The 16,206-nt window shown below is 42.1% G+C and overlaps 1 protein-coding gene across 1 annotated transcript in view; it reads right to left on the bottom strand.

Annotated features, from left to right (window-relative positions):
- LOC144781704 (cytochrome P450 2C5-like) overlaps positions 1-16,206 on the bottom strand; it is an 852,328-nt gene that overhangs the window by 475,016 nt on the left and 361,106 nt on the right. Inside the window, exon 4 of the mRNA XM_078660680.1 lies at positions 10,400-10,560. Within this exon, the coding sequence (XP_078516806.1) occupies positions 10,400-10,560 (161 nt within the window). The remainder of the gene's footprint in view (positions 1-10,399; positions 10,561-16,206) is intronic.

Raw genomic sequence — 16,206 nt, 5'->3', positions numbered from 1 at the left:
TGGGGGAAACGTGCCATCAATTCTCCAAAGGTATCCTTCATAAGTAAGTATGGGCAAATTTTGCGATCTGTGGTCCGCCAATTTGCGCGAAATCGCAAAAAAATTCTCGAGTTCGCTGAAAAATCTGCAGAAATATATACTGGAGTACTTTCTACTGGCTAATCAGTAAGTGCTAGCTCATTGGGTAAATGTATAGTGCTTTTCCTACACTGCAGCTGCGTAAAGGGTCAGAAGAGTTGTCTCCAGTGACTATCTGTGTTACTATGCCATCGCGCCGAAGGGCGCAGGGGGTCCCTTGAGTGAGGTGTCCATCCTAGTGGGTAAATGGCGGGAAGATGGTGCACACCACTAGTGTGTGGGCTGGGCCAAACGGGCGGGGCTTCTATGCAAGTTCACATGCCTCTTGTGTGTATAAAAGGTCAGAGACCGATCAGAGCAGCAGACGAGGAGAAAGAAGCTCCTGGTCACAGGAACTGCACGGGGATTGCACTTGTGAAAGTGAAGGATGCAGAGGCCTCCATCAAGCATCACAGCAGATACTGCATCGACGGCAGATACTGGGAGAAAGAACACCTGCCCAGCGCCGGGGTCCCTTGAGTGAGCTGTCCATCATAGTGGGTCAGGGCGGGAAAACGGTGCACACCGCTAGTGTGTGCGGCGGGGCCAAAGGGCAGAACTTCTATGCGAGTTCACATGCCTCTTGTGTGTATAAAAGGTCAGAGACCGATCAGAGCAGCAGACGAGGCGAAAGAAGCTCCTGGTCACAGGAACTGCACAGGGATTGCCCTCGTGAAAGTGAAGGATGCAAAGGCCTCCATCCAGCATCACAGCTAATTTTCGACTGTAGATATGGGGAGAAAGCACACCTGCCCAGCCTCGACAAAGCTCACAATAGTTTTTGGGCTGATGAATGCGTTACTGAATTTGAGCTTCAACTCGGGCACCTGCTTTATTTATATCTGTAAGTGCTTCCTGTTGAGGTTTAATTTTTGTGACAGGAGCATCATGCCAGAATGAACCCTGCCCTTCATATTTATCCAAGAAGACGCCACCGGTTTGTGCGATACCTCTACTCAACTGCCAAAATTGCGGGGCTTCTAAACCCCCCCCCCCCGCAAGCGGATTTGCCCAACAGGTACCTCCAGTAAGTGCCATGGAGCTGCGTTGCAGAGTGTTGTAAAAAGGGGGCGTGGTCTCTGAACACCTCTCTGCAACGCAGCTCCCTGGGGCATACTGGAGGTACCTGGTGGGCTAGTTGGCCCACAGGGGACCTCAGGATTGAAGAGGAATTAATTTCCCAACTTACAACGCACCACAGGTCGTGTTTGCTCACATGTCACCTCAGGCCCGCCCCCTTCCTTCACTATTGAGCAAAATATTCCTCTAAAATCAGCCGAACTACGAATTCTGATTTACTCACCTGTTATCACGAGAGACGTCAGGGCTGCATCTTTGAGCCCAGTACGGACCCTGAAAAGTAAATCTAAGCGTACCTACCAGTTACTTGTATTTCCTTCCATAGGAATCTATTGTGTGGTTTTCACCAGAAAAGTTTCTAAGTGTCTATTTTTGAAACGTACAAATATTCCTCTAAAATCAGCTGAACTACGAATTCCGATTTACTCACCTGTTATCAGGAGAGTTCTCAGTGCTGCATCTTTCAGCCCACTACTGATTCTGAAAAGTAATTCTAACCATACTTACAGTAACTTGAATTTCCTTCCATAGGCTAACATTGACTGGTTTCACTTGGAAATTCTTCTAAGTGTGGAGTTTTGTAACTTTAAAAAATTCCTCTAAAATCAGCCGAACTACGAATTCCGATTTACTCACCTGTTATCAGTAGAGACCTCAGTGCCGCATCTTTCAGCCCACTAACGATCCTGAAAATAAATTCTAACCATACTAACAGTAACTTGAATTTCCTTCCATAGGCTAACATTGACTGGTTTCACTTGGAAATTCTTCTATGGGTGGAGTTTTGGAACTTTAAAAAATTCCTCTAAAATCAGCCGAACTACGAATTCCAATTTACTCACCTGTTATCAGGAAAGACCTCAGTGCTGCATCTTTCAGCCCACTACTGATCCTGAAAAGTAATTCTAACCATTCTTACCAGTAACTTGAATTTCCTTCCATAGGATATCATTGTCTGCTATGTAAAATATATATAAATTAGAAAAAATATAAAATAAAATAAAAATATTAAAATTTCAATATTTTTAAAAACATTTTTTTTCAATTTATATTAAAAATATGTAATGTAATTTAAAAAATAAAATATCTAAAAATAAATACTTTAAAACAATGTAGTAAATCAGTATAAAAAATATAATAGTTAGGAATTAGCATTCAAAAAACCTTAGAAATTCACTGAAAAAAACCACAGGTTTCAGCCACGTTACAGTTAGGAATTAGCATTTAAAAAAACCTTAGAAATTCACTGAAAAAAACATAGGTTTCAAACATGTTATGGTTAGCTGGACATTTCACTCATACAAAACCATTGAAATTCCCCCGTTATAGTTAGTTCAGCTAACTATAACTAGCGTGCCCGCAATGCACTGCTGATGACATCACATATTACATCACTCATGACATGGTCAGTGACATCACTCATGACGTCGCTGATGGCATCTCAAATTACATCACTGATTACATCAACCTTGTGAAAGAGTGGCAGACCTCCTCTCACCCTAATATAACCTTTGATACACACATTAAAAAATAGAAACTACAATTTTCAAAAATATGGGGATACCAATACCAGTTACAACTAACGAATCAGTAATTCCAACATCTACATACACATCCACTCATTCACCAACAGTTCTATATAGTCATTCATACATGTACCTACTCATCATATGTACTCATACACCTATACATCATGTTACACACCGATACTCATCCATAGAGTTACTCACACACATATTCACACATGCAAATAAACTATCAAACATCCATTTACTTGCATGTACAGCTATATACACACCACTACACTTACTTCTACAGAAACGTACACATACTTACTCATGAATGAACCCCTAGGGACTTGTTGTTCATTATAAAACTAACTGAATTCTTGGAGAAATCAATATTCAAGCAAGGGGAAGTCCTTAACGGCTTAAGCTGGTTTTCCAAGAAATCATTGTGACGTTTGGTGAACGGATGGAAGTAACCATGCCTGTATTTGGGCTGCATGGACCATGTCTAAATAAGGGCTTAATTTCAATGCCTATATAAGGGCAACGTGATTAGTACCTATATAAGGGCATGAATCTGGAAAATCCATTCGGAATCTAAAACGACATAAAACACCCACTCCACTTTCTTATGTACAACATTACTAAGTTCTAAACACAGTAAAATATCTAAACATAATGTGTTGAAACCCACCCAAAACACATAAAAATACATTGGTACTGGTTGGACACGAAAAAGCATTTGTGCTGTACACATTTAAAGCAATGGTTCATTCAAAGCATATAGTTGACATTTGAAAAATGCTATCTGAATGAATCACGAAAATACATTTATGAATAGGCTCGTAAATACAGAAAAGAAAAGGTGCAGAAACCATTTCATGTCATATATAACTGTTGGTATGAGGACAAGGTCAAATATTGTCTCTGGATTTTTTCAAAGAAGTCTAGTTCTCTATGAATAGTTCTACTTTAAGCAGATTACTTTGTGCCAAAAATGAAAAACACAAATTTGGAAAAATAATAATCATGGAAGAAATGCAAGAAATGATGACCATAGTGATTATAACAATACATTTTTTCATAATCTGATGAACCTTCTAAGTATTTTCATGATTTGTAAATACAGCAGACATTTCTAAGTCTAACATCATATTATTAACAGTCTCGAAGTCCCAATCATCAGAAAAGGTACTAGATGAAACAAAGTCATTCAAGGAAATCTTGAACTGGTGTGCAATCTTCAACAGCTCCGACGGGCCAAAAATGTCATAATCAGTTCTGTCCCAAGCTATACCCTCAGGTATAGAAACAGCTGTAATGTTCACTGATGATAAGTCTCTTTGTTCACGATGAGATGATTTGTGTGGCTTGAGGAGTAAGTTGATGTTCTTACTTGCTGTGTCCTTTTTAAGAAATCTTCCATTTATCAGCATTCCCAAAGTTATTACCAGAGTCAACCAAAGTAGAAAAAAAAGTACACCAAACACAATCCAAAATTCAATCCATGGTGAAACCAGATAAGGCTTTTCCAGGTGATGAAAAACTTCTGTTGCTTGTTCTTTCAAAGTTCTTTTTACTGGCGTTGTTTCAGGTTTGCTGGGATTCTCGGAAAACGTATCAAAGTTAATGAAATAGCCAGAGGCAGTGCTGTCAATTGTTGAGATTCCATCGGGATTCATTGAAATCGCTGGAACCACTTGATCACGTGTTACATTTGTGTAGTCGGATGCTACTTCATTTTAGGCAGGCGTTTCTTGACAAACTGTTATTTGGGTTTCAAGAGGTACAAGTTCCATAGCTTTATTGCATAGTCCTTCCTTTCGTACTTCAGATTCTTCAAAGGTGATGAGTCTCTCAGTTTGAACCTCTAGGATAGTAGCCAGATTAGGGTGTCTGCTACATCTTTGGAGTCCACTTGGCTATGCTTATGATCTGCCACATGATGTGGTTTACCAGGTTGATTGACACAAACCTGTTCTACTTCTTTACAGCAAGGGGCGGCAGTAATACTGTTCTTGATCCGTGGATGGCTATGACAGGTACTGGTTGTCTGTAAGAAGGCCCAAATTCCTTCTTGTCCACGATCTTCTCTCTGACTAGATCCCCAATCTTTGGAATCCAGACAGGCCTTGCTGGGACGGTCGGTTTCTCTTCAGTGGTTGTTGGCTTCAGGAACACGTTACTTTGTTTCATTCTTATTTCATTTAAGTCCTGTAAAACAGCCAGACGATCTTTGATATCAAAGGGTTTTTGGTCTACCACTGAAGTCTGATAATCGAGGTCCGATACTATCCTTCTGGTCCCAAAAAGGAATTCATATGGAGTGATACCCCCTGGAGAACTTCTTGGCAGATCTTTTAGACTACGTTGGACACTTATTAGATGTTTGACCCACCCGTCACCCAAGGCTAATAGCCTAGCTGTTATAGATTGCTTTATGTCCCGTTTTTTTCTCTCCACTACCGAATTTCCCTCAGGATGGAATGGACTAGAGTACCGCAATGGAATGCCAAATTTGGCCATGGCCTCCTTGTATGCCTGAGAGCTAAACGCAGGACCCTGGTCAGAATGTAGCGTGCTGACAGGGTATGTGCCGATAAAGACTTGCAAATCTTTTATAACTATTCGAGCGTCAGCCGAGGGCTGAGGCCACATCCAAATGAACCATGAGCACGAATCCACTGCGACCATGATATATTTGTAGTTACCATCCCTTTGTAAGGGACCGCAGTGATCCAGGTAAACACAAGCTAATGGTTTATCTGAAATTAACAGGGGCGTCTGCGCACGATGTTTCACAGTAGAGACTTTCATCTTTTGGCAGATTTCACCTTCCAAAACATAGTTTCTGGTCTTTTCCTCATGTGCCGCCACCAGTATCTCTGTTTTAGTAACGACACTGTGGCGGAAACACCTGCGTGTGCCGAGGCGAGCCCTTCATGTGCTGCTAAGATTAGTCCTAATCTATGTTCCATGTTTGGAATCACTCTATCCCCCACTCTAGGGATTCGAGCAAACGGAACAGTATTTGCATCAGTTATGTATGAGTATTTGAGTGGAAAGCCCTTTGGTAATGTGTTTCCACTGTCTAGGGGGTCTGCATCAAGACCACGTATGACACTAAGCCGATGTTGCTAGAGGAGGTACAATAACTGGGGGGCATGTCTGCAAGCTTGAATGGGCTGCGACATGAAACCTAGTGAATAGCCCGAAACTGCTGAAACAGAACAAAACATATCAGTCATCATCGTAAATCCTCCAATGACTGTACTATAAAGAATATCTTGCCCACCAGCACAGCCAGGGGGACAGAGCAGGCTGCCTCCTGGCATCGCTGGTGCAATCTGACAACATCAAGAGACCTATAGGGGCTATACGGACAAAAGATGGGCAGGTTGTTGGAACGCAGCTGGATACCAATAAGGTGTAGATTACCATAATAACACGGTATGTGACCGATATGGTCTCAGAGCCTTGCCGGATTACCCAGTTCTCTGAGCCCATGCAACTGTCATGACTCTCTGTCACACACACGATGAGGCTAAATCAGGACTTGAAAGTTCAAGAAATCAGGCTAGCCATGGATCAACAAGTGAGGGGGACGTGACGCAGAATTGACAGCATTCCCTCAGAATTCTATGTCACCTACAGGTCCAGGTTAGTAATCAGATTGCACACTGTGTACAAGGGAGCTTTTCAACATGGGGTACACCCTGAATCAACAGAGGAGGTTGTCATAGCGATCTTGCTGCGGCAGGGCAAGGATCCTATAGATGTGCCATCCTATAGACTGTTATCCCGTCTCCTGATGAATTATAAACTATTTGGGAAGGCATTTGTAAATCGGCAGCTCCCTCACCTGCTGCTCCTAGTACACCCAGACCAGGGTGGGTTCATCCCAGGACAGAATACCCACATCAATATTCGCCAAATGTTCCATATTATGGACATGGTGGGTCAGGTCAGGGCACCCCCTAAGTGATCTCCCTAGACATAGAAAAAACCTTTGACACCCATCTATGGCCTGAACTATTTTTTGTGCTATAGGCTTTGGGGGAAAAGGGAGTCATCCTGCAATGGATACAACTACTGTACACCTAACCCCTCACCAGGGTGCGCATTGAGAAGGTTTCATCTGATAAATGGAGACGGCAAAAAGGCACCAGACAGGGATATCCTCTGACCTCTATTCTATTCGTAACGGCTCTTAAACCATTAGCATGTATTCTATGTGAAAAGGGTCCAGAGGGGGGATCAATGTGGGGAGCAGATACCACATGGTTGTCTGGGAAGCATACGATGCACTGCTGTTTCTTAGGGACCCGGGAGCCAGTTTACCAGCACTCAGACACTTGCTAGACAAGTTTGCAGGTTGTCGGGCTTATGGGTGAATAGAGATTAGTCCTGTCTGTTCCCATGTACCCTAAAGTGTCATTGGAACGTTCTTTGTTCCTGGAGGGCCCTCTGGTATGGGGACCCATCACCTTTGAGTATTTGGAGGCACAGATCTACCACATGGACCGATATCTCAAGGAAGGTAACCTAGACAAATGTGTGTCTCGTATAAGGTAGGCAATGCCCTTCTGGCATTGCCTCCCCTTGCCCCCCTTGGGGATGGTGGCTGTACTAAAAATGATCATTCTCCCTTGACTGCTATACTTTTTAATGGCCCTTGCCATTGCTTTGCTTAGCTCATTCTTCAGGAAATTGAGGTTCCTGTTCAATGGATTGGTTTGGGGAAACCAGAGACAACGGTTATCCATTGAAAAAGCAATTAATTATTTAGGCATAGGTGGTATTGATGCCCCCAGTCCAGAAATGTACTGTATAGCAGCTCAATTGGTATGGCTAGCACATTGGTTAGCGGTGGACACTGACACAAACAGATAGAATCTTGTGGGACTGCTAGACTTTGGGGATTTTCTGCAAGTCTTGTACCATGGAACCAAGCAGAGTGCCCCCAACCGTGGAGCACTGCATACTGTAAAAGTATGCTGTGACACATACTGTAAGAAAGTGGGTAAAATAATCCCATATTCCCTATACCTTCCATATGAGTGGTGCCTGGTATGGCTCACATGGCAGATACACACACCACAAAGGCCTGGGCCCAGGCAGGGATCACTACCATGGGAGATGTATACAGTGAAGGGGAAATCCTGCCTAAGAGGCTCTGCAGGACGCTTATGAGATAAAAGGAGGGCAGTTCCTCATATATGGAGTGCTGGGATCAGCAATTGTTGACATGGGGGTGGGAACACAAGGATCAGATAGAGTGAATGCCCTCTCCACGTTATTATTACGCTCTGTAAATAGGAAGGCAGTAACCTCTATGCACAGGGAGCGAGCCCCAGTATTCCAAGTGCCCACCATTGCTCTAAAAGCCAAGTGGGAACACATGATGGACGGAGACATCACTACCAAAGAATGGGATAAAATATTGGAATACAAGAAGAGATTAAGCATGAACCTCTGTTTAAATACACCCAACTTAACTATCTACACTGAACATTTTGGTAAACTTGCCAAAATGTATGCAGGACTCCCTTTGGATTACCCTAGATGCCATGCGAGAGGCACACACTTTTTTCATAAGGTCTGGAACTGTACCCGCATGCAAACTTACTGGAAATCCTTGACAGACTTTCTGACGGAATTGATGGGAAGACCGTTACCCTTGACAATGGCACTGTGCCTACTGGGCAGAGTCATGCAGCCCAAACGGATGTATGACGTTACAACGCATACTTTTACCACGCATACCTTTACAACGCGGTATTTACAACGAATACTGTTACAACGCATAGCGCTTAGAGGTGCTGGATAGTGGTAAGTATAATTTTCTATTCCAACTCCAGTCCCCGTGGACACTAGGGAAGGTGTTGGATAGAAAATTAAACTTATTCCCTATCCTAGAGCGCCCCCCAGCGCAATGCGTTGTAATGGTATGCGTGGTAATGCCTGCGTTGTAATGGTAGTGCGTTGTAAAAATTTCGTTGTAAACGTTGCATACCAGCCCAATAGAGCTAAACACAGATCTTAATATCTGGACTTTGCCCTACTCTTAGGCAAGTGAAACACCGCAATGGACTGGAAGACCACCATGGACCCACCAATCGCAAAATGGCTGAGAAGCTGAAGCATGAATGTCATGGCCTGCATCCATCTTCAGTTGGGCAAGGGACAGATAATTACAGAATGGGTCACACTCCTGATGGCTTTACAGCCTCAGGCCAAAATGGATGATAGACCACCATGAGACATGAAGCATGACACAATAAGACTGCTGAATACCTATACCCTCGGACACAGCTCACAACATGTTCTCAGTCAAACTCATACCTGTGGCAGATTTCTACGCGAACGGCGGCAGTTGGGGGGGGGGGAATCGGGAATACTCAGTCCTTTAAGGATATTGGTTTCCCTGACACTATATGGAAGGGACTGAGGACATCTTGCATGTGGTTTGGGTTGGAATCTGTCATGGGTCTGATATGTACCAGTAATGATGTGCACTGGGACATTATGTACTTGAGGTTGCTGGGGTGTTTGATTACAGGTCTTGCAACGTCTAAATCGATGCAATACTTTTATTTGGCTGTACCTTCCCAGACTGATATGATAGCAGTACGCCTTTCAGTTGCTGTTTGATATCTATGTGTTCATGTCACAAAAAAGTAATAAAGAGTTATGCAAAAAAAAAACACTATTAGTAGAATTGAGAGCATCCCAACACAAAGATCTGTTGTCATATTTTAGTATGCTTCGGTAAATAGTTAACTTCTAATATGAGCAGTCATGAGATGACTTCTTTGGATTAGATGTCCATAGTGAAGAACCACGTTTGATGTTAGGCAATGTATGAAAAAAGGCAGCGCGTTTGAGATGCATGGCATGTGAAGATGCCAAGGCTTTCTTCATTGCAAAACACATTTATGAACCTGGAACATGTCAAAGATAACTATCTGGTAAGAGTCAAATAATTACAGTACAATGGCATGCACTTGATATATTCTGCAATGGTGGAAGCACTGCACTTCATCTAATTCTACAAAATCCAAACCACCCCCTTAACTCATGTACAATCAAACCCAAGTTATGATCCACATCGTACGATTCTGCCCAGTAAGCATTATAATCTCCTAGGACGCGCACTTCAGGAGAGCTGTTGTGAGACATCCTCAAAGTTCAACCAAGAAATGGAAACAGTTTAAAAAAAACTGGCAAAACTAGAATATAAAACAATCACTAGCAAAAACATAAAGCACTATTGGTTCACCAATAAGAAATCATGAAATAATGAACATGCTACATATTAAACAATTACATTTCTATTGGATTATTAGAATCATATGTTAAGGGACATCACCGAATTGTCTGCAAACAATAACACACAAAAAGCAGTAAATTTGCGAAATGCATCTAATTTGAATGGATAATATTTGCAAACATTAAAAAAAATATGTGTTGAATTCCCAAAAAAGAAACAAAAAAATGAAGGACAACGAAACAAAATAATGAAGGAGTAAAACATCACTTTACGCATAAACATAAATGTTGATTACATTTAATTAAACAGAAGTTTAACTTTAGTATGTGGACAAACCCTACTCTCAGTAACACAACATATTCAGGCGTCAGATTTTAATCCCTACAATTGCAATAAGTCACAATATTTTCAATAACTTTACCTGTGCCCAGGTAGAACTCAGAATTCTGATATTTTCATTTAATATCTGGAGCAGAGATATAAATCTCTTGTCTTCATAATCAAACCGGTTTCCAAATGCCACTGAACAGATAACATTAGACACTGCTTTGCTGAAGTAAAATGAGGGGTTGAATGCGGTCTCTACCGGAGGTAAAAATAAAGACAAAGATTACATTAGATTGCAAGCTGTGTGGATTTGTATGAGCTCTCCACTGCTTCTCACAGTGCAAGTCAGTACTTGACATGTTCCCCCTCGTATTGTCCCACTTCAAAATCTAGGGGCTGAACTTGTCAATGAAAATACCGGGAACAGAATTAGGAAGATATTTAGAGTTTTACTATAATTCATTATCGTTTTTTTATGCAATTCACATATTATGCATTTAAATAATGTTTGACCAATTATTTAAGTCTTTTTCCTCCTTAAGATTTGAAGGGTGAAATTGAGCACAGTTATCTCCTGAATGGACGTTGGCACAAGTCTTCTTGTAGAAGGATAGTGACAGAGGGCCTCATATATGAAAACTGTTGCATTGTTGCGATAAAACAGTGATGCAACAGTTTTCACTGCACGCTTCTTGCGACACTATGGTTGTGCCATTGTTAATGTCGCAAGGAGTGACAGACACATCAGGAATCCTGATGTTTCTGTCGGCGCTAAAGTCACGCATTGCAGGAGTTGTGTCGCAAGCATGACGCAACTCCAGCAATGCATGGGGTAGGCTTGTGCCTATGGCACTGCATCATGCTTACGCCTACCTAAGGTTTTGACTCAGTAGCGTCCTAGAAGTGTCACTGTGAAATTTCATAGATTTCACAGCGACACTTCTACAAGTCTTTCTAGTGGGGTAAGCCCATCTTATAATGTAGTGCAGGGCTTTATATATTGACGCATCTGCTTACATGTGTCACTTGTAAATAGGTCACATTGAGGCGCATTGTTTACGCTGCCACTGCGTCACGAAATGTGAAGCCACTGTTGTACAAAAGTGTTGCAAGGCCTTCATAAATAAGGCCCAGAATGATACTGAGGTACTCAGTTACACAGATTCTCATGGACCACAGTTTAAAATAACATCAGTTCTGTCAAAGGAGGTGTCTCTATGACACAACAGTTTCTCTGTTCTGATCAATCTTCTGTCTCACACTGGCATCACAACTACGTTACTTTAGCAAAATATCTCCTGAGGGCTTTATTTATGAAGGCTTTGTGACACTTGCGCCGCCGTGGCGTCACTTTTCGTGATGCAGCGGCGGCGTAACTAATGCGCCACATTGCACCATATTTACAAGGTGACGCATCCAGGCAGATGCATCACCTTGTAAAGCCCTGTGCCACATTATACCTGCATCAGGTATAATGTATGTAGGGTGGGTGTTCCCACGCAACAAAGCCTCGTAGGAGTGGCGCCGTGAAATCTATCAGAATTTACTGCTCCACTTCTAGGACGCCACAGCGTCAAAACCTTACGTCTGCCTCACAGCAGGGTGAAGCAGTACTTTGTGTATAGGACTGCCTCATGCATTGCTGGAGTTGCATCATGCTTGCCACACAACTCCATCACTGCGTGACTTTTGCGCCAACAGATAAGTCAGGATTTCTGACGTATCAGTCATTGCTTGTGACATGGAGCGCCATACATTAAATCCATCGAGTTGCAAGGAGGGCACAGTGACAACTGTCATATTGCTGTTTTACCTCAGTGATGTGACAGTTTTCATAAATGGGGCCCTTCATGTTCAAGTTCTTTGGCCCTTCCTTTGGATCATTGGAGGAAAGCAATTAGCCCATGTTAAGCTGAAGTACCAGACAGTGCAATACTTTATTTAAAGTTGTTTAACATGCATTGGCTTCCATTGTTCCTTCTGATCTTTTGGGGTTTACTTCTGTAAATATGCCAATAATACTAATTTTTTTCACCACATGAATCATGCAAGAATTGTTCCAATATTTAGCATGAAGACAACAAAGCTGAAGGTGGAATGTTTACAAATATTTCAGACACAACTGCTTGGGCTGCATTAAATTCAGTATTTTTATTTTGTCCACTGCACCCCTCTAGATGGTGATAAACACTTTCCATTTCAACAAACTTTATTTCTGTCGATAAGACCATAAAAAGTGAACAAGAAACAGTGACACATAAGATAAGTAGAGAATGGGGAGTACTACAAAATAAAATGAGAACAAGCTCAGTTAAAATTTCCATGAAATGCAGCATAGTGAAGAAAAATCAATGTTACTATAACACTGCTAGACAGCGGCCAGCATTTACCCCAGATCAGGTAGTATCTTTATATTTCCAATATTCAATAGGTTAAAAGATGATAAAACATATATCAGATGGTTAAATAAAACTATCTATATATATAAAAACGAAAGTATGTCTGTCTGTCTGTTTGTACTTTATACATTACTACACCATTCATCCAATCACCATGAAACTTTGGGAAGTTGTTGAGTACACTCCCGCGAAGGTTACTGTGTAACAAAATTGTAAAAATCGGCCCCCCAGGGCCCTCATAATCTTTCGAATACTGAAATAGACAGCGAATTTGCGAGCATCGTCGACAGTTATGACCCCCAAACGGAAATCGATTGGTCAATCTACATCAGAAGCACGAAAGAAAAAGGCATTACGAGCTTCAGAAACAGACGAGCAACGGGAAGCAAGATTAGAAGCTGTCCAAATACAAACTGCTCAAGCCCGTAATTCTCAAACGAACAAGCAACGAGAATCAAGATTGGAAGCCGATCGAGTACGCACTGCTCAAGCCCGTTCTTCTCAAACGAACAAGCAACCAGAATCAAGATTGGAAGCCAATCGGGGACGCACTGCTCAAGCCACACTTAGAAATGTTTTCAAAAATAGAATGAATAAGTTTCAATAACAATGAAACAATGTATATTTAATGTTATCATAATGAGTTTCCTTGAATTTCCTTTCTTCTGAGATTGCAGCACCGCGCGATGGGTAAGCTAGTGATAGATAAAAGATAACAGGAAGGGGACTGGGGAAAAGTTTAAGCTTGCAAAACTGGTTTTAACAATGACCTCCGATTATGCAACATAGAGTTCAGGAAGCGTGAAACTGCAAAAACTATGTGTGGATGGGAGTCTGTTCACAGAAATCTGTATGCCTCCACATACTGCCTACACACCAGGTTCCTGCAGAGTGGAATTAACCAGCGTCTTCTGGCAGATTTGTACCGGGGACAAAAAAAGGGAACATGGATGTCAGTCTCATCAGGGCAGTTACATGCAGGGCACCCCCGGTGGGAGGCCTTTGACTATTTGTTAGTAAAGGCACAGAGAGGGAGAATCCGTATTTTAAACTGAAAATAAAGTTTCCTTGCCAAAAAAAGTTGAATGGCATCCAGAAAGTGTTCAAAGTGGTAATCATCTTTGATGTTTTAAAGTCGACTGTTAAATGTCCTAATAAAGTATTCCCCTTTATGTCAGCTAGTTTAAGTGATCTATAAGCTCTGACTAGTGAAAGACGTGATATGGCCTGGGACGCTACTTCCGTGTTACTCCATAGATTTGGCAATCCTAACTTGTACCATGTATCCCTGATGTATAAGAACCATGGCAAGTTACCTGAGCCTGGATAGGCCAGAATCTCTTTTAGTTCTATCCGGTATTCTGCAAGTTCCGGGGTCACCCACAATCTATGCCAAAATGTTAATGTGCGAAGGCCTAACTCCTCCGCTATGGGTCTAATGCCAAGATCCATGCATAAAGGGATGAATGGAGTGCTAGGTGGAAGACCCAGCAGGTGTCTCATAAAGATATGCTCAGGTTTGGTCAACCCACCGGGGGGACAATGCCCCCAAAGCTCAGCCCCGTGCATTACAGCGCTCCTTATTTGCACTTTGTAAATCTCAGCCACTGTGGCCGCCGGTTTACAAGAGGAGCTCCTGTAGGTTTTTAATACTTCCCCTACCATCTGGGCAAGTTTGAGGCTAGCTTTAGCTATTTGAGGGCCCCAGTCAAACTTTTCAGGCAGTGTGATACCAAGATAATCAAAGACTGTCACCCTCTCTAGTAAGGTACCATTTAGAGAGGGATTAGGACGGGAGGATTTGGCTGAGTTAAAAACCATGAATTTGGTTTTTAGCGTGTTCATCTCCAGCCCTCTGGTGGTACAGAATGTTGCAAAACTGTGAGAACCCTTTGGATGCCCATAGGTGACTTTGTAAGGTGTCGTCCACAAACATCATTGCACTTTGAAAATCAGGCTTGGACCTGCCTCAATAGAATCAGTCCAACTTGCGCTCATATGCAATGTCCCCTCTGAAAGGGAACAAAGCAATCCTATGTCAATTTCAGCTCTTTCGGAATTCCTCAGTCAAGAGGAAGTTGGATCCTGTGGTATAGTGAGCACGAGTCCCATGTCTGGGAATAAATGGCACCCACAGGTTGTCACATAAATAAAAAGGTGGCATAAACATCCCAGAAGGGGATTTGATTTGCTGTGGTGCTTGTATGATCCAGGAGAAATTATGGCTGTAATTCTCTCCACGATTTGACTTACTGGCAACTGATAAATGGACCCGAGGTTGTTTGAGTGGTATGTGTGTTGTGGTTGCATGACTGGTGTGATTATATAATACGCCAAAGGGAGTTTTTTCTAGACCTAATCGTCTTTGTGGTGTCCTGTCCCTTTGGTGTGTTGGACCCCTCTCTTTTTTTAGAGGATGTAATTCTCTCCACTCCAGGTAGTTTGACAAGAGAACATACTGTGTACCCCCCGAAATACTTACCCCATTACAATCTCAAATCTTCGGAAAATGTACTTTCTGCTGATTTGTCATTTCTCTCATCCTAAAATTAAAATTCTTAGATTTAGGCATTGGACCTCTTGTGTTTGTTGTCTCTCTCTTGGTCCCAAAAATATTGTGGTTTGTCAATAAAAAACTCTTGCATTCACCAGAGCCTTGTAAAGATCAGAAAGTGTAATCCAGACAAACAAAACCTTACTGATGCTGCCTGTGTTAAATGCAGCATCCCTTGCACTTATCTAATCTTCAACTTTCCATAGAGAACTCACATCACACCACACCTGAGGGAACTCCATAGGCTCCCAATACACAGCCACACAAATTTCCAATGTCTCACACACACATTGAAGGCACTGAAAAATGAAGGCCCCACCTACCTATACAGTCGCATCTCCTTCCACCAACTACCCAGACACTTCCACACTGCAGTACTCTTACTCACACACATCCCATGTTTACAGAGAACCAGATGGACTGACAGGCATTCACTTACAACGATCTTAAATGATGGAAAAACCTCACACTCCACCTCAGAGACTCTTCTTGAATTGGCTGGAGAATTGGCTTTTAAATTACCCAACCTACCATTGGCACACACACACCTCCTCAGTGTCAGGATACACTCACGGGTGATAGTGTGCTTGAGAAGTGAACTTAACACTTATGCAGTATAGATTATTTAGCATATAGCTTTTAAGTTGATTTTGGGAGGTGTTCCCTATGTGGGATTCCTTTAGAGAAAGTGGGACCCATAGGCCAAAATCACTTTGCTGCACTTAAATATTATCTTTTGTGATTGCAAAGTTTCCTTCCATAATACCAGTACAAATTGACCATTGATGCATATGCACTTCCAAAAATAGGCAAGTGACTATTGTCCAATGCAGTTGAATTAAATAAGCAACAACAAAGCTAATTGGTCCCACTTTGCCAATGCTACTGCTCCCTGCTGTCTATTTTGACTTTGTCAGAAGCTTTACAATTGTGATACCAAAGCAACAT

Source organism: Lissotriton helveticus, chromosome 9 (genome assembly GCF_964261635.1).
Source record: "Lissotriton helveticus chromosome 9, aLisHel1.1, whole genome shotgun sequence".
Lineage (NCBI taxonomy): Eukaryota > Metazoa > Chordata > Amphibia > Caudata > Salamandridae > Lissotriton > Lissotriton helveticus.
This window is presented reverse-complemented; position numbering and strand designations above follow the sequence as displayed.